The sequence below is a fragment of the Panthera uncia genome, chromosome B4, assembly GCF_023721935.1.
Source record: "Panthera uncia isolate 11264 chromosome B4, Puncia_PCG_1.0, whole genome shotgun sequence".
NCBI classification, from domain to species: domain Eukaryota; kingdom Metazoa; phylum Chordata; class Mammalia; order Carnivora; family Felidae; genus Panthera; species Panthera uncia.
Window position 1 is genome coordinate 27,135,645 of NC_064809.1, and position 18,132 is coordinate 27,153,776.

At 45.4% G+C, this 18,132-nt stretch overlaps 1 protein-coding gene across 3 annotated transcripts in view; it reads left to right on the plus strand.

The window, feature by feature from the left end:
• SVIL (supervillin) overlaps nt 1–18,132 on the plus strand; it is a 110,710-nt gene that overhangs the window by 73,064 nt on the left and 19,514 nt on the right. For all 3 annotated transcript variants that reach the window (XM_049624758.1, XM_049624756.1, XM_049624757.1), the window contains 10 exons: nt 4,389–4,536; nt 6,638–6,727; nt 6,818–6,904; nt 8,169–8,346; nt 10,657–10,829; nt 12,386–12,541; nt 14,037–14,173; nt 14,748–14,895; nt 15,015–15,160; nt 16,762–16,937. In XM_049624758.1, coding sequence (XP_049480715.1) covers nt 4,389–4,536; nt 6,638–6,727; nt 6,818–6,904; nt 8,169–8,346; nt 10,657–10,829; nt 12,386–12,541; nt 14,037–14,173; nt 14,748–14,895; nt 15,015–15,160; nt 16,762–16,937 — 1,439 coding nt within the window. The remainder of the gene's footprint in view (nt 1–4,388; nt 4,537–6,637; nt 6,728–6,817; nt 6,905–8,168; nt 8,347–10,656; nt 10,830–12,385; nt 12,542–14,036; nt 14,174–14,747; nt 14,896–15,014; nt 15,161–16,761; nt 16,938–18,132) is intronic.

Consider the following 18,132-nt stretch of genomic DNA (forward strand, 5'->3'; position numbering starts at 1 on the left):
GTGGCAAGACCACGTTATGGTTACTTTGAGGTCTAAGCCTAGTTGTGGTCTTTTTCATATTTTGTTCAGGCCACTTGAGGCTGCATGCACTAATGAGGTACTGAAATCACCAAAGGAGGGGGCAAAGTCATATTTCTTTTAACAGTACACAGAATTCGAAATGGTGATAGCATTTTTTAAAAGCAAGAAGTACTGATTTTTTACTTTGCCTTATTTTTACTACTTCATCTGTGCTCTTATAATTTCTTCCAACACTGTAGTTTAACTAGATGTGAATAAGATAAAACTTTAAAAGCCAGATCACAGTATTTCCTAACCATGAAGCTCTCTAATTGTGTTAATGGGAGAGTAGTAATCCTATTAAAGCGTGGTAGATCTGTTTCTTACCGTTATCACCTGTCAGCAACATGTGGGAAGATTTGTACTAGGCATTTTCAGTAGGTATACAGAATAGTGCCATAACCTGAAAACATTCTTGCAGATTGACTCTTTACATAATTTCAAGCAGTGTACTACCAAATCTCTGTCCATCCCTAAGACCTGCCTTGCTTCCCAACTGTTTCGCTTGTTACACTGCCTTCTATAAACACACACACACACACACACACACACACACACACACACTGTTCCTTCCCCTCCCTGTCTCCATGTCGGGGCACCACCTTCATGGGATCTGCATTTGAAAGAGTGAAGGACAAGGCAGGTGGGCTTCTATTCCTTTTCTTCCCCAATTCTCTCACTATTCCAGCCAATCTACACAAGCCTGGAAAATGGTACAATACTTATTAGGATACAATACTACGCCCTTCTCTAAACAAGGAAAAAAACCTTAGAAGGGAAAACCAAGACAAGACAATAATGAAATTTAAAGCTAAAAAAGTAAATAGACAAAGATGTGTATCTTGTTTTCACATTTTGAGTTCAAAGTTTAATAGCAACTTTTGAGAAACTGTATTTTTTCAGTGAATCAATAAACTGTATACCCCATTAGAGCCATCTGAAGTCAGATAAAGCAAGTAGGGACCCTAAACCAATTTCACTAACTGGCAAAGTTAAAATAAAACTTTTAGAGAGGCAAAGCTTTTACATTTAATCTTAATATTGAGAAGGGAGTGAAAAAAAATACTCCATAATAAAGATACGGCAAACTACTGGAAGCTTTAAGTCCTACAACAGCTGTATCATTCCAGGGCTCATATCCACCACGTTATTCCAGAAGCTCCAGGGGAATCTGAGCGCTTTGGGAGATGGAGTTGTTGATTCGGGGATGCCATTTTTTTGAGTCATGAACCACACCCAGAACTTTGGAGATGTGTCACCAAGTTCACCAGAACTGGTGATATCTGGGTCTTTGGAGAAGCAAACTTTCTTGGTGCTTCATATGCTTTTTCGAAATGCTTTAAGCCAAGTGCTATATTGATTTGATTAAAATTCATTCCTGAAACTTCATTGTCAAAGAAAACATATTATCTTTTTTGAATTTTGACGAGGTCTTCCTGGCATAGTTTATTTAATAAGGGTTATGTGATTGAGAGACTTCTTGGAATGAGGGTCATCCCCCCAGTCATGAGTGGGAAAGTAAAGGAAAAGGCTTTTTAACTTTTGGATAATATTTTATTTGGATAAAATTTAAAACTGATAAAAAAAAAAGTTACTGTGATAGGGCACTGTCATCTCCTTACCAAAGCCACCAACTGTTGGCACTTTCTGGCTGCCCCCACTCATGTCTCCTTTCCTCCCTCAACCCCAGCCCCCACTGCTGACTTCCTCCTGTCCCCTTCTGTCTCCTATACATATACATGATATAGATAGGTAGGTAGATAGATAGATAGATAGATAGATAGATAGATAGTTTGGGCTACCCTAACACTATATACTGAGTGGCTTATAAACAGAAATTGATTTCTCACAGTTCTGGAAGCTGAAAGTTCAAGATCAAGGTGTCAGTAGATTCAGTGTCTACTGAGAGCCCTCTTGCTGGTTCTTGGACGACCATCTGCTCCTCACATGATGGCTGTCCTCACATGGTGGAAGAGGCAGGGGGGCTCTGTGGGGTGTCCTTTATAAGGGCATTACTCCTCTTCAGGAGGGCTCCACCTTCATGACCCAACTCCTCCCAAAGGCCTCACCTCCTAATACGTCACACGGGGGCTTAGGTTTCAATGTATGAGATTTGGGGGCATATACTCAGTCTGGCTTACTTCCATAACCACAGTAATGTGATCCAGATGAGGACATTCAACACTGATGCAATGTTTAATCCACAGCCCATTTCCAACTGTGTCCGTTCCCCCCCACCTTCCACCCCAACCATGTCCCTTTTAGTCCCCACCCCACCCCGTCTAGGATCCAAGCCAGGATCAGGCATTGCTTTTAGTTGTCCTATCTCTTCAGGAAAAGGGTGTGTTGTTTTTTTTTTTAACCTAAATTACCAAGGATCTCAAAATCCCTTCTGGCAGTGATTGCTCTGTAGAAGACGTCTACAAAAGATTCACAAACTAGATGTTGGACAAGTCCATGTTCATGGCTGAAACCATATGTTGTCAGGGCAGATGTGGTTTTATGTACATCTTTTCTGGACGGGAGGGAAGGAACCCTCTCCTGCATCAGCCTCCATTATTCCAGTGTTTGAGGAGGATGAACTGTGCCCATCTCTGCTTTCTTGCTGAATGAATCTGGAAGTTATTTTCTGCTGGTCAGTTAACGGAAGCTAATTGGCCACAGTGGGATGGGCTGTGTGGAGGGACAGAATCTGACATACTGCCCCTCGGGGGTCTCCCGGTTTTCCCACAAGGGAAGAGTTGCTGGGGAGACTGCCAGCAGAGGCTAAGGCAAGCTTATCTGTAGCTTACAAGCAAAGGCCCCGGCAGGAAGGGCACACCTCGGGTCTGAGAAAAGGCTGAGGTGAAAGCAAATGCACAAAGCCAGGAGGCCACGCCAGTGTAAGAACCCCTGCCGTGGGAGCCATCCTGGGGCGGACAGCCAGCGAGGGAAGCTCCTTCTGCTTGGGAGGAGGCTTTTCCTCTCTGCCCTCCTCAACACTTGCTCCCACAGCACCTGCCCCTGCTTCTCTCCCCGGCCCGTGCCCCCTGCCACTGGATACGTTTCCAATTTTATCAAAACAAATTGTCAAAAAAATTTAAAAACACTTCTCTTGAACTTTCCCACTCATGAGTTGCGCAAGGACCCTAATTCCAAGTCGCTCTCGGAGAGGGGTTTGGTAGTGAGAGGAGAGCATCACGGAGGAGGAGAAGGGAAAGCAAACTCTGTCCTACCGCCACTGAAGGCCTCCCGCCCCAGTGTCCCCCACCACCATCATCCACACCCTCTGTCCCTGGCCGACCCCTTCCCCTGCACTGGCCCCGAGTGTCCTGAGCCCGGCCTCCCTCAGTCCCCCTAAGCCTCTTTCCCCCAGACCAAATGAGTTCAGTGGCTTAGAAACTGAAGAGGCAGGTATCTTTCAGTTAGAAGCTTTTGAAAATATTTTTTAGGTGGAAATGTTTTTCTATATGTAGATTATGTCTATAGTACAATTTATCCTCAATGTCAGATATACTAGGGCCTAAAAGTCACTTTCATGGGCTGACCTGCCTAGCTGCCCATGTAACACAGTTGTCTCAGAAAAAGCATGCTGAGTTCCAGAAAACCCTCTTGTAGCATACTTTATTCCTAATCAGCTTTCTCTCCTTCATAATTGACCGTGTTCCTCATGAACTCAAGTGGATGAGATTTTCTGGATTGACCATGTGTTTTGTGACTATATATGGATAAAATTTCCTAATCAGCCAAGTTTAGCTAGGTAAAACATACCAACTTTATAATTGTTTTAATGTTTATTTTTGAGAGAGAGAGAGGGACGCAGAGTGTGAGTGGGGGAGGGGCAGAGAGAGGGAGGGAGACACAGAATCCGAAGCAGGCTCCAGGCTCTGAACGGTCAGCACAGAGCCTGGTGCAGGGCTCAGACTCGTGAACCATGAGATCATGACCTGAGCCCAAGTCGGACGCTTAACCAACCAACTGAGCCACCTAGGCGGCCCAGAACAGAGCAACTTTAAAACCCTGGGAAATTCATGGCACGAAGACAGTCTATTTTTGTTGATTTTTCCCAAGTATCATTTTGGTGTTCCAGTATTCCAAACAAACGAGTGGGAAAAAGAAAAAAATCACAGTTTTAACCTAAATTTTCATGGTCCTTGATGGCGATCTCTGACCCAAGCTGGAAGTAGGGAAGCCAAACCTGTTTCCGACAGAACGGTGACAGACGTTTGTGGAGAGTGTAGCCCTCCTGTTCGTTTGCCTGACTTTCGGCTCGCGCGATGCCACCCGCTAAGATTCGCGTCTCTGTCATCTCCCTCTCCCCTCTCCTCCCCGGTACACTTTACAAACAGCGGGTCACAGAAAGTCGGGAGAGCCAGATGACTATCGAAGAGAGGAAGCACCTCATCACTGTGAGAGAAGAAGCCTGGAAGACCAAAGGCAAAGGAGCAGCCAACGACTCCACCCAGTTCACGGTGGCCGGCAGGATGGTGAAGAAAGGTCAGAGCGGGGGGAGGGATGGACATGCTCTGCGTGGGCGCGTGGGTTCGGGTGTGCATCAACCCTCAGCTTGTTCTCTGTGTTGGAGAGTCTCTTATGGTTTGCCTCCCTCTCTGTTTTAAACTATTTTTTCCCCTTCCCTTTCCCCTGTGGTCTCCTGTTAAGTTTCTCACATTCCACATCCTAGTGAAAACACGGTATCTGTCTTTTCTCTGGCTGACTTATTGGTGTCATTTAAATTTACATGTCCTCCCTCCTAAGGAAAAACCCTGGTCTTTAGTTGGGATAGAGATGTCCCACTGCTAGGAGCTCTTGTGCGGCTGCCTGAACGGATGGCAGGGGGCGCCCCAATGGCGCAGAGGGCCAGGTTTCCAGGAGTTGGGGCCCCTCTGCTCCCTTCAGCATTCGTGATCTCTGTGCTAAGGGACTCTTCCTCTCCTGTGCATCCTGTTAGTAGGTGATGGCGAGCTGCACCTGTACTGCCTGTGATACCAACTTTTACTTTATTATCTCTCAAGAACGTTTGCTTCCTCGCTGATAGAAACCTGCGGCAGGTCGGGTTATTGAAGTAAATTTTTAAATTTTTATTGACATCATCAAGTAAATACAGGTACCTGCCGAGAAACACTTTTAGAATATCACCTAAGACTGAAACTTTAAACTACATTGCAGTATTTTTCATTGAAAGTTTTATGCTGTTCCACATCCCTCTCCAGCTAACAGGAGGAAGGAGCAGAGCAATTCATTCATTCATTTTTCCTTGTAAGCGATAGGCACCTAGTTACGTATTCTCCAGATGCGGTTCTCTGAGGGGTGCTGAAAGGGCAATGTCATCTGACGATTTCATATTTATTACAAGTGAATACTGTGAACGTTAACATTTCAGTCTGTTCTCCGTAAATGCACTGGTTCCTTTCCTTATCAATCCCTTCTACCTAGGCGAGGAACAAAGTGCTCATCTTTGCCTTTATTTAAGGTTTCTTGTCCCAACCAGTTACCTTCTCTGTGCTGGAATCTCTTTCTTTCATCCTTTACACCATACACACACACACACACACACACACACACACACACACACACACACACATATGTACACACACACATATATATATATATATGTATACATATACGTATATATGTATATATATATGTACATATGTGTGTGTATATATGTATAGTTTATCTTGGAGCTAGTTATATATTTTATATATTTTATATATATATATATATTTTTTTTTTTTTTGAGCTAGAGTTAGAGTGGGGGAGGGGCAGAGAGAGAGAGAATCCTAAGCAGGCTCCATACTGCCAGTGCAGAGCCCAATGTGGGGCTTGAACTCACAAACCATGAGATCGTGACCTGAGCCGAAGTTGGATGCTTAACCGGCTGAGCCACCCAGGCGCCCCACCTTTACACTCTTAAAAGATTCCCCACTCTGCTCCTTGGTAAATAGATGTGAAAGCATATCGCTAGTTCCCAGCCACACCCCAGATGGATGTGACCCTTCAACAATCATAAATCAATTTAAGTGTAACCTCTTCTGTGTCTTTCTTCTAAAAGGTTAGCACTCCTTGGGCTATTGCTCAATAAAATCACACTCCGAAGGATGCCGCAAAGGCCACACTGCCCCCACCGCATCCCCGCCTGCGGGAAAACTCCAGTGTGAGGGGCCATGAGCCCGCTACTGTGACACGGCCCATTCTCCACTTCTTCTATGGGACACGGTGCAGATATACTTCCTCTTGAACCACCTCCACTGCCTCAAAGGGGCTTCAGAACCCACCACTCCGTTTGTTCAAGTATATTCTGATGCCTCTTGTACACTCTTATTCCATTTACAGATTATGGGCATATGTTCTCACATGTCCTCATTGTAGTAGCTTCTCACCTATTATAGTCCCTAGAAACTATAAAATTCTATCCACATTTGCAGTGGTCCTACATAGTCATGGCACCTGCCGAATGCACGCGTGCGTGCACATTCGCGCATGTGTGTAAGTTCTAGAAGTTGTAAAATCTACATTGGGACTAATAGCCAGCAGGGTCCTAGGAATCTCCAGAAATGATCCAGAGATACTAAATCGCTCCTTTGATGTTCTACAGGTTTGGCATCACCCACTGCCATAACTCCAGTGGCATCTCCTATTTGCAATAAAACGAGGGGCACCACGCCAGTGTCTAAACCCTTGGAAGGTAAGTCACTGAGGTACCCAATTGTACCTGTGGGTCTCAGATCAGAAGAGTGCGAGTCGCAGCTCTCATGGATGGTTTCTGCTTGCCTAGATATCGAAGCCAGACCAGACATGCAGTTGGAATCGGACCTGAAGTTGGACAGACTGGAAACCTTTCTAAGAAGGCTGAATAACAAAGGTACATACCAGAAGCTGGAGGGAAGCTTCGGTTTTCATGCTTAGGGCACTCTGTGGTGCAGATTTCAATGAGCAGCTAAGGAAACCTAAAAAACACCCCTGCTCCTCTCTCAAAATCTCCAAATCACAAATCTGATTGCTTCTTCTTCTCAGCTAAATTGTCTTCTTTCGAGTTGACTTCATCAATTAATAGCGAAAGCATGATCTTTCTTATCATGTTAAAAAGGAAGTCAAGAATGATTGGGTTACCAAGGTCTGATTCACTTCATAATGTACTAGATTGGGGACCCCCAATAAGGTTGGCTTCTGAGTCTCAATCTTTGGGATGTCATCCAGTCAGGACTGTGAACTTGGTATGTGGCTCTTATACTTGAAAGCAGGCATTACACAAAATCGACATGATCTTAGGCCTGATGGAATTTAAATAGTATATATCAGTTTCTAATAATGTAGCAGCTGACATATCTTATTGCAAGTGATTTCTGCATAGATGTTGAATAAATATTTCAATACAGAAGTTCACGAAGTATACAAAGTAAAAGAATAATATGCAGAAATAGCCTCATCTCTTAATAAAAATGTCCAGTACTTGAAACTGATCAAATACTAAGCACTAGGAGTCACTACTATTGACAGTGACCCCCTAATAGGTTGGAAATGATACAGAAAAGTACTTTATACCAGAAACATAAAAGTGTAATGTAATAACTAAACTGGCAAGGCAAGACATTCAAACAACTCAAAGCTTACTATGTATCTGTGACTGTGATCTAGCCCAGGGGTCAGTAAACTAATCCAGCTTTCCACCTGTTTTTGTTCCTGAAGTTTTATTGGAATGAAAGCATGCTCATTTGTTCATGTATTGTCAGCAGTCACTTTTGCACAGCAGAGCCGATGCATGCAACACATCATATAGCCTCCCATGCAGAGCCAGAAATATTTACTACATGACCCTTTACAGAAAAAGTTTTTACTGATTCCTGATCTAGAATTAGGCCGAGGCTGGCTCTGCCTCCAGTAGCAAAAGGAACAAGTACCTGCCTCCTACCGCTCTCATGGTGCCAGCTGTTTTCAGACGAGAAGTCCTCTCACAACGAGTCCAATAAGGCCCAGGAAGCATCCACAGAGCCCTGGGCATCACTACCATGTTTCTCCACTCCTGGAACGTGGTGGGGGGGGAATCATTTTTAAGCTATCGGGAGGCGTAGTTGGAGTAGTGTTTTTACACGAATCTGACGTCATTTATTTGCTGCACTTGTTCATAGTTGGTGGGATGCAGGAAACTGTACTCACGGTCACCGGCAAATCTGTTAAAGAGGTGATGAAGTTGGACGATGACGAAACCTTTGCCAGGTTTTACCGCAGCATGGACTACACTCTACCGAGAAGCCCCGTGGAGCTGGACGAGGACTTCGATGTCATTTTCGACCCTTACGCCCCTAAGTGAGTTATTTTAGTTTCTATCTTTCACCCACAGAGATCGGATTCCTACCTCGGCCTTCACACAGCACTTCCACGAGGGTCTTCTCTCACTGTATCTCCTTCTATGACTAGAACTCATTACAGCCAAATTGTTATTCTCCAGAGCCAGCCACGTGGCACCGTGGGGTAGGGAAAACACGGGCGCTCCAGAGCGAATGTGTGCCCACGCAGGAGATCTGGCATACACAGCGTGTGCCACACATGTTTGCTCTGGCCCGTTAAAAATAATGTCACTGGATTTGTTACATAATTGGTTCTTGTTTTGCAGATTTTTAGATACTGCCCCCGCCCCTCAATTTAGCAAAGATTTCTATACCTTTCACTTACTCCTCGCTCTGAAAAAATTTTGGATCACATGGGCTCAAACTAATACAACTAACTAGAACATCAGTAAAGCGTGTTATTTAACTTACAATAATTTATGAAATTAATAGGCCCCACAGTCTTCTCTCTGATGTCCAAGGGTCTCTTTTCAAACACAAGATCATGGCTAACCCACCTCAGGAAAGCAGGTATGGTGTTAGGATTCCTTCCCTGCAGGTGCCAGAAAGAAGCCCAAGTCAAACTGACTGTGGCAAAAGAAAGGTGTGGAGGGATTTACGGGTTCACTCGCTGAAAAGGGCAGGTGTGAATTCGGGTTCCAGAGGCTCCTCAGAATGAAGTCTCTCTCTTTTCCATTTTCCGTGGGGCTGCTTTGCTCCAGCCAAGCTATCACCACGTTGCAGGAGTTGCCCACCCCAGCTGTGGAATTTTTGGCTCCATGGCCACCCCAGCATAGGCTGCTTCTCTTCCCAGTTGTTCCTTCCAGCACAGGTTCCAGGCTTGATTTTCTAGGGTCTGAGCCCAGCCCTACAGCGGTCATTGTGGCCAAGGGACAGGAAGATGCCAAGTGCCCCAGAGCTGGTCTCTGGATGCCCTTCAGAGCCAGAGCCAGAGTCCAGGTACTCTTATCGGAAACTGGGGAGCATATATGCTGGCCAGGCTAAGCCCACAGCTACCGACCACATTTGTCTATTCCCCACAAATTGTCAGAGTGACAGTCTCTTCTAGAAGTCTGTGTGGTTATCCTACATTTTTCCTTAAGCTGCTCCTGATGCATTTGTTGCATATTTCCATTTTGTCAGTTTTTTTCTATCTTAAGAAAAAAATGAACAGGGGCACATGGGTGGTTCAGTAGTTGAGTCGACTCTTAATTTCAGCTCAGGTCACGATCTCACGGTTCATGGGTTCGAGCCCCATGTCGGGCTCTGCGCTGGCAGCGCGGAGCCTGCGTGGGATTCTCTCTCCCTCTCTCTTTGTCCCTCCCCCACTGATGCACACATCTGCGTTCTCTCTCTCTCTCTCTCAAAATAAATAAGCTTAAACATTTTTTTAAATGAAGAATTTTCCATTTCCCACCTTTAAATGATATTTTATGTATTTGCACACATGGCTATTTAACCATTTCTCATCTTCTCCCATCCCCAATGTCATTGCTTAAGTCATGATATGTAAACATATATACATCTATGTTTATGCACACACACACAGAGGACGATGTTATATATTATACGATAGCACAGAGACCATGCAGTTGGAAGTCGAGAGCAGCAGCAGAATCTGTTAGGAAACCGTGTGACTGGGCCACCCACCTCCCCGTGTCTGCTCTGCCCCAGAGAGCTGAGTGTGTGTATGGCGGTTACGGTTGGTTTCGTGGACTTACTTTATTCCAACATACTCTTCAAAGTTGTGGTTATTTTTCAGAAAGGCACAAAGGGCTGAGAGGAGGCTAGTTAAGGGTGGGGGTTCATAAGGAAACTGGAAAACTGTTGTGTCAAGAGAAAGTTTAGTATGGAGGAAAGAGAATTAAGTCGAGAAGCAAGGGCTGGCTGTAAATTCCTGAAAGGCTCGCCAGGGACAGAAGTACATGTATGTAATATTCCAACAGGAGAATTAGGAAGAGTCCGTGGGTTTGATGAGGGTGGGGAAGAACTTCCCACCCTTCAGAGCCATCGAGTAATGGAATGAGTTGCCCCATGAGGCACCAGACGTGCCCCCAGGCAGAGACCACAGGGCGTGGTGTGGGGAGAGCCTCTGGGATTTTGGATCAATCCCCATCTCCAAGATTCTGTCTCCATGTCAGGGAATGGCGGGCAGGAGGGGGAGTTGTAAGACTTACAACAAAATCAGGAAGTGACATTGAAGAGACTGTTGCTTCGGGTCAGAGACCCCCAAATAAACCAGGTGTGGATGATACGCAGACCGAGGTCACAGCTCCACTTTGCTCCCCAGGTTGACCTCCTCTGTGGCCGAGCACAAGCGCGCAGTAAGGCCCAAGCGCCGGGTTCAGGCTTCCAAAAATCCCTTGAAAATGCTGGCAGCCAGAGAAGATCTCCTTCAGGAATACACGGAGCAGAGATTAAACGTTGCCTTCATGGAGTCAAAGCGGATGAAAGTAGAAAAGAGTGAGTATGTGAAACCACCACCCTACCCCTGCTTTGGAACTGGTGATTAGGTGATTTGAATCCTCTTTTTCTGCCTTGCTAAGGCCAATAATGTGCTCAAAAGACACTCGTCACATAAAAATGAGTAAGTTTGCACACACATGTGCTGTGCACACCTGCCTGGAATTTAAAGGCTTTTACCAGAAATTCTAACAGCGTGGAGCATCTGTTCCCTTGGTTAATTTAAATTATCCTGCTTGGTTGACTTTTCTTTCAAGAGATTGGAAAAGGACGTTTCTGGGCTTTGTAATTGAACCCATTTTCAGCTCTGCAGAGCCCAAACGTAGTCATTCCCCACTTAATCTTGCTCAAGAGCAAATCATTTGATCTCTCGCGAGAAAACATCCCAAACTGCTGCCTTTCCTAATCCTAGATTTTCATATTATTAAACGCATAAAACAATGCTTTCCAGATTGCTTCTGTCAGGAGCCTCGGAGCTGGGGATATGAGTTGGGTAGCGCCGGGGCTTGGGGGTGGAGGCAGCAAATGGGAGGGAGGAGAGAGCTCCATGCTCTGCTTTGCTCAGCCTGGTAACACGGGCTTCCATAGTTCTGAAACAGTGGTTTTCTTGGTGGAGCTAATGGCATACACAGTCTTGCCAGTTTGAATATTCTCGCTATAGTTGTTATTTTCCTTCAGCACTCATAAACCTACTTCCTGAAGTTTTTCTTAGAGACACAGTATTTACACAAAAGGGTTGAGTCTTTTCGTTGTAACTGATTGACTAAGAGAACATATGTCAAAACCGCGATGCCATACCAATTGTCAAGTAGCGCGAGAAAGAGCCTAATCCCAGCAAAACAATTTGCTGAATTTCTCTCTAGCACATACACTTTTTTTTTTTTTTTTAAACAATCGGTTAAAGAAATAAAGGCTTGCTGGCACAAACTTTAGGTACGTTTCCTCTACCTCCACTCTTGGGGGCTTGGGGATAGCTTTGTGACGATAGACACATGTCACGTACACATCTGTTGGTGCCATGGAAAACCCAGCATCTTGTTATTACAGTCTTAATCCTGGGGCGGAAGACCTCAGGAGATCAGCTAATTGGTCATTTTGCCTCCAGGAGAAAGATTAGGACTAAGCCATCCTTACAGAGTGCCTACGTAATAGAGACTTTTGTTAAAATACGTCTCGTGGTTTTCCTTGGGGTGCATTTGCATTAACATCTAAAGATTGTTAGGAGTTATAACAGCTTTCAGTGGAAGTGCAACACACGAGTCCAGCTCCTGATTTTATAGTACAGCAGTTGGTCCACGTTGTCTCTCAATTCTTGTCTCTCTGCAAGGCGAGGTGCGACGTGTGTCTGCTCCAATACAGGGTTAAACCCTGGTACGGTGACTCAACACCGAACTGCACAGGCAACCAAACCTGGGCACGTTCTCCCCCGCAGGATTAAGTTTCAAAGAGAAAGGTAGTCGGTTCTGAATCTCTGATTGTAAACATTGTCCTTTCACCTGCCCATCTTGCTCCCCCGCGCCCCACCCCCACACTGTTTCCTTATTCAACCCTCCCAGTGTCCTCCAACTCCAACTTCTCAGAAGTCACCCTGGCAGGTTTAGCCAGTAAAGAAAACTTCAGCAACGTCAGCCTGCGGAGCGTCAACCTGACCGAACAGAATTCCAACAACAGCGCGGTGCCCTACAAGAAGCTGATGCTGTTACAGATTAAAGGTATTTAAAAGCACCACGGAGGAGGGGTGCCTGGGTGGCTCAGTTGGTTGAGCGTCTGGCTTCAGCTCAGGTCATGATCTCACAGTTCGTGAGTTAGAGCCCCGCTTCGGGCTCTGTGCTGACAGCTCGGAGCCTGGAGCCTGCTTCAGATTCCGTGTCTACCTCTCTCTCTGCTCCTCCCCTGCTCACACTTTGTCTCTCTCTCTCAAAAATAAATAAAGGTTTAAAAAAATTAAAAAATCACTTTAAAAAAAATAAATGAGATAAAAGCAGCACAGAGGAATCGCACGTTGACCAGGGGTTTTAGTCTGGTGACGTCAGAAGTCCTGACTGTGAGCAGAAGAGAACGTATGCTCTTTGAGGTCCTCAAGATCCCTTGAGGTGGGAGATACTCTGTCCACTGAGGCTTCGAGAGGTTAGTGACCTGATTGGGGTCACAGCCGCCGTCGAGTAGCAGGGCTGGATTTGCCCCCAGGTCTCTCCCATTCTAGAAGCTCAGCTTCCGCTGCTGCCTCCCCTAGTCCCGTGAGCCCCGCCTCCACACTGTCATGAAGCTCCAGATGCCCCCTCAGCCTTCGTGGTGGCTCTCTCCACTCAGTTCTCCTGGCTGAGGTAAGTGAGGTCAGCGTGGGCCAGAAGGAGAGACACAGGTTCTTGGAGAAGGAATCCAGGGACAGCAGAGGCAAGTGAAGGCGACCAGGATTCCACTCCCAACACCCCCTCTGTCACTGGCAAGGGAGACAACCAGAGAAGCTGCAGGCTAGGAGGAGAGACGAGTGACAACTGCTAGAGTAATCAGTGAGGGGAGGATGGACGAAATATCCTTCACTGGGGGTGTCCCGTGTGTTTCTGCACCGGCCTTTTCAGTGCATTTGGAGGATGTGCCACAAGCACAAATAACCCTCTTTTCCCAAGTTCTGAGACTTGCACTGTCTCAGACTTGCACTGTCCCAGAGACAGCACTGTCCGTATGACTGTGGAGAGGTCTAAATCAACGGCCACTCAGGAGAAGGTGTGGAAAGCAGCACAAAGCAGTGCTTCCCTCCTAGCTGATCCCCGCTAAGACTGCCCTCGGTGTGGCATGAAAGCCCCCAGGAGGAAGATGCTGTGTGAAGGCATGTCCTCACCTGCAGCACGGCTGGCAGAGGGTATGAAATGTAGGAGGTGGGCCACGCCGAGAGAAAGAGACGGGGAGAGGAGTTACAGAGGGAAAAGGAACATGTTTGCTAACTTTCCTGGAGGAGGGAACTTGATTAATCCACACACGTGCTGTAAAAGGACGCCAGCGGGTGTCCTAACACTGGCAAGGGAGAGTGACCTCGAAGGCCAACATTCGAAACCCCCTTCCACCAGCCCGCATCACGGAACTGGTATTAGTAGACAAGAGTCTTTAGAATTGCAAAAGTCTGTAGCAGAGGTGCTTCCTGGTCCTTCCTGCGGCTTGGAGAGGTCTCCTGTCTGGGAAGATGGTGACTCTTTGCCTCCCGCCTTACAGGAAGAAGACACGTGCAGACACGACTGGTTGAACCTCGAGCTTCGTCGCTCAACAGCGGGGACTGCTTCCTCCTGCTCTCTCCCCATCACTGCTTCCTGTGGGTAGGAGAGTTTGCAAATGTCATAGAAAAGGCAAAGGTTGGTATCTGAAAAATAAAAACTGTTCCGTTAAGCATCTCCTTTGCACGCCCGATAGAATGTTCCACAGTTGCTAGATCATTACAAGGGCTTCTCAGATGCGAAATCGAGTGAGAAGGGATGGGTAGTATTTCTTTTGCTGAATGTCTCTCAAACAAGTAATCATTAGGTACTTGCTTGAGTGGGATGTTTTAGAAGGATTCTGGCCCTTCTCTCCAGATTTTAAGTCCTATTCCGTGTGAAAGGAACTGGCGTATCACTTCAAAGCTGTTTGTTCCAGGTATCTGTGAAGTGCTACCTCAGACTTACTGAATGAGCATCTCCTGGGGAGAAGCCCAGAGAGTGGGCATTTATCAAAAACTCCACAAGCCATCTCTTAGATTTGAAAACAAAGAGCTGTTGCTCTAGAGAATTGTACCCCCCGTACGTTTTCTCCACCTTGCCAAAAATAGCCAACAACCAGAGCCTGCAGCCCCTGTGGTCACCTGGTTTTCCTCACAGACCCACCATTTCTCCCTTCCCCCCTAGCCACAGGCTTGTCTACCCAGGTAACTGTGTTCCTCCTTTTTTCCAGGCCTCAGAACTTGCGGGCTTAATTCAGACAAAGAGGGAACTTGGTTGTAGAGCTACTTATATCCAAACTATCGAAGAAGGAATTAATACACACACTCATGCAGCCAAAGACTTCTGGAAGCTTCTGGGTGGCCAAACCAGTTACCAGTGTAAGAGTTTACTCTATTTCAGAGAATCACGAGACTTTTCTTCCCCCCTACTTCGTTCTTCTAAACCAGCCACTTTTCAGTGTAAAATGTCAGACTGTCTTATCGTTCTCCTCCCAAAGCCGCCGGAGACCCAAAAGAAGACGAACTTTATGAGACAGCCATCATTGAAACAAACTGCATTTACCGTCTGATGGATGACAAACTTGTTCCTGATGACGACTACTGGGGGAAAATTCCAAAGTGCTCCCTTCTACAGTCAAAAGAGGTACAGTGCCCGGGCACCACCCTCACTGAGAAACCCTTTGCACGGGGCTGCCCAATAAAACAGATAGTAAGCGCCCGATATGCGCTGGCCAGTGTTAGTGCCTGTTGTTGAACAGTGACATTTATTTATTTATTTTTAAGTTTTTATTTATTTATTTTGAGAGACAGCACACAAGTCAGGGAGGGGCAGAGAGAGGGAGGAAGAATCCCAAGCAGGATCCGTGCTGTCAGCGCAGAGCCCGGATGCGATGCTTGAACTCACGAACCCTGGGATCGTGACCTGAGCCGAAACAAGAGGCGCTTAACTGACTGAGCTACCCAGGCGCCCTGAACAGTGGCATATTTTTAAGGGATATTTACTTGTGAATTCAAACCCTTGCTGCCATGTTAAATACAAATATAGAATTCAGAATATTGTTCAGAGGGGTCATGGATCGTTGAAGCCTTTTCTGTTTTAGGCAAAATGTAATTTTGTTTCCTTTTTTTTCATATTTTCTTTTTGTATTTTTTCCCTTTTGTGTCTGTATGAGGTGCTGGATGTTAACTTATTGTGGTGATCATTTCACAGTTTATATAAGTCAAGTCATTATGCCTTATACCTTAAACTTATGCTGTGCCGTATGTCAATTATATCTCAATATAAACAGGGAATAAAATGTAAATACTCCTTAGCCCTATCTCTTGCTTTTCTATGAACATTATATTTTTGCAGTCTTGAAGTTTCAGGAATAACAGGTGCATGTATATATAATTTGGGTTTGCCAAGTGATGTACTAGATTTTTTCTCTCACGCTGGGAAATATTTACTAAGTACATACATCGTCATTACCCTTCTGTATTGCACATGTTGAGAAAAAAGTGGAAGACACAAGAGAACCTTAAGTTTCATTGAATAGAGGAGTACTAGAAAGGATGTAATCCAGACCTAGATGGAGTGTGTGATAGATATGGGCATTTAAATGAGAACAAAAATCACAGGGAAGAAATAATCAGGAGTAGTTTTAAAGAGAAGGTGAAATTGAGCCTGGTTGGGAGTTGAGTAGGATTTGGATGGCTGGACATGAAGGAAGAAATTATTCTAGGAAGAAAGAATAGAATAAACCAACGGCATGGAAATAAGAAATAGCATTACATTCACGTATTCATTCAGCAAACACTTCGTAAATCCCTACTGTAAACATAAATATGATATGGTCTCTCCCTTTGAGGGTGTTGGAACTGAACAGAGGAGAGAAGACCTCACTGGTCCTCAGTGCCTGGCATGTGAGAAGACCTGTATATATGCTAAGTGAATGAATGAACAAAGGAGGGAGACAAGGAAGAAGAAAAGAAGACAGGAAGTCATAGCCAAATAACTGTTTTTATGAATGAGGGGTGTTACAGAGTTGGAGAGTTCAGGACAAGATGGAAATCCCACCTGCAGGGTAGAGACTAGGGGAGCAGGGCAGAGCCAGCTGGTCCACCCCTGGATCTTTTTATGTTTGTACTGATGGCTCCATTAGGGTTTGTATCCTCACCCGCTCAACTCAGTGTCCGCAGAGACCGTGGTTCACCTGGAGCATGGCTTTGGCATTAACTCCATCTTCTGTGCCGTTTCCCCAGGTACTGGTGTTTGATTTCGGTAGTGAAGTGTACGTGTGGCATGGAAAAGAAGTCACGTTAGCACAACGGAAAATAGCTTTCCAGCTGGCAAAGCATTTATGGAATGGCACCTTTGATTACGAGAACTGTGACATCAACCCCCTGGACCCTGGAGAGTGCAATCCGCTTATTCCCAGGTATTCCGGGCATCTGCTGATGGTGGGGAAGGGCCAGGGGATTCCCACTGTGCTCACCTACTGTGGCTCTCCAAAGGCTTTCCTTTTCATAACTGACTGCAGGCGGTACCCTGTATATTCACAAAAAGAGCATTTCTTTTAGCTCTCGCCTAACTGCAACAGAAATATGGACGCTGCATTCTAGTCTGTGTCTGGAGGCACGCAAATTGTTCCCACCTGCAGTCTTCCAGGTGCTGCCCTGGCAGATGAGTAGCAATTGTTTAAGCAAATTACATGCTGATCTGAAAAGCTTCCCAGGATCTGGAATTCAGCCATGGATCTGAAGGGGCAAAAGCAACATTTTTCCTTCTCATTTCACACCTTTCCAGCGTAGCTTCCACGATTTACCATTTGTTTGGCAGTAGATGATGTTTATGCCTTTTGGGGGACAGAGAGTGAGGGGGAAGGTGTTGTACTGAAATAATGACTGTAATTTTAATATTTCCTACAGTGTACTGGACTATTTTAAAAAAGTAATTTTGGGGATGCCTGGGTGGCTCAGTCGGTTAAGCGTCCAACTTCAGCTCAGGTCATGATCTCATGGCTCCTGAGTTCGAGCCCCTCGTCGGTGCAGAGCCTGATTCAGATCCTCTGTCCCCGCCTCTCTCTGCCCCTCCCCCGCTCACACTCTCTCAAAAATAAACATTAAAAAAAAATAATTTTGGCAAATCAGCAGAATACGCACAAACTCTAAGAAACACAATCATAAGAAAAATAATTCTTATATGCCAAGGGCTGTTGTTTTTCTTTACTACCGGCCGGGGGCGGGGGGGGGAAGTGCTTTTAAATTATGTGTGCCATATAATTGGTGGCACATCTATTTCTAACCTAACAGCAGAGAGCAAACATTGGGTATCATGCAGCTGGGTCTTAATATTTTGCATTGATCTAGTCTACCAGTTGCAACTTCCCCACCTAGTTTTCTTTTAAAATCAAATATTGATTTTATTATTATAAAAACAATAAAAAATTATGTCAACGTAGATGAAGTTTTCAAATCCGTTTTAACGAAATGCACATTTAACGTCAAAGTAGTCCTGTAACAACTGGTGTTTAAAGGAATGAAGCCAAGGTGGAAAAGAGTATTTTATTTGATGTACTAAAAGAAACAATAACGCCAAAGCACAAAATCCATATGATAGATAACATATATAGC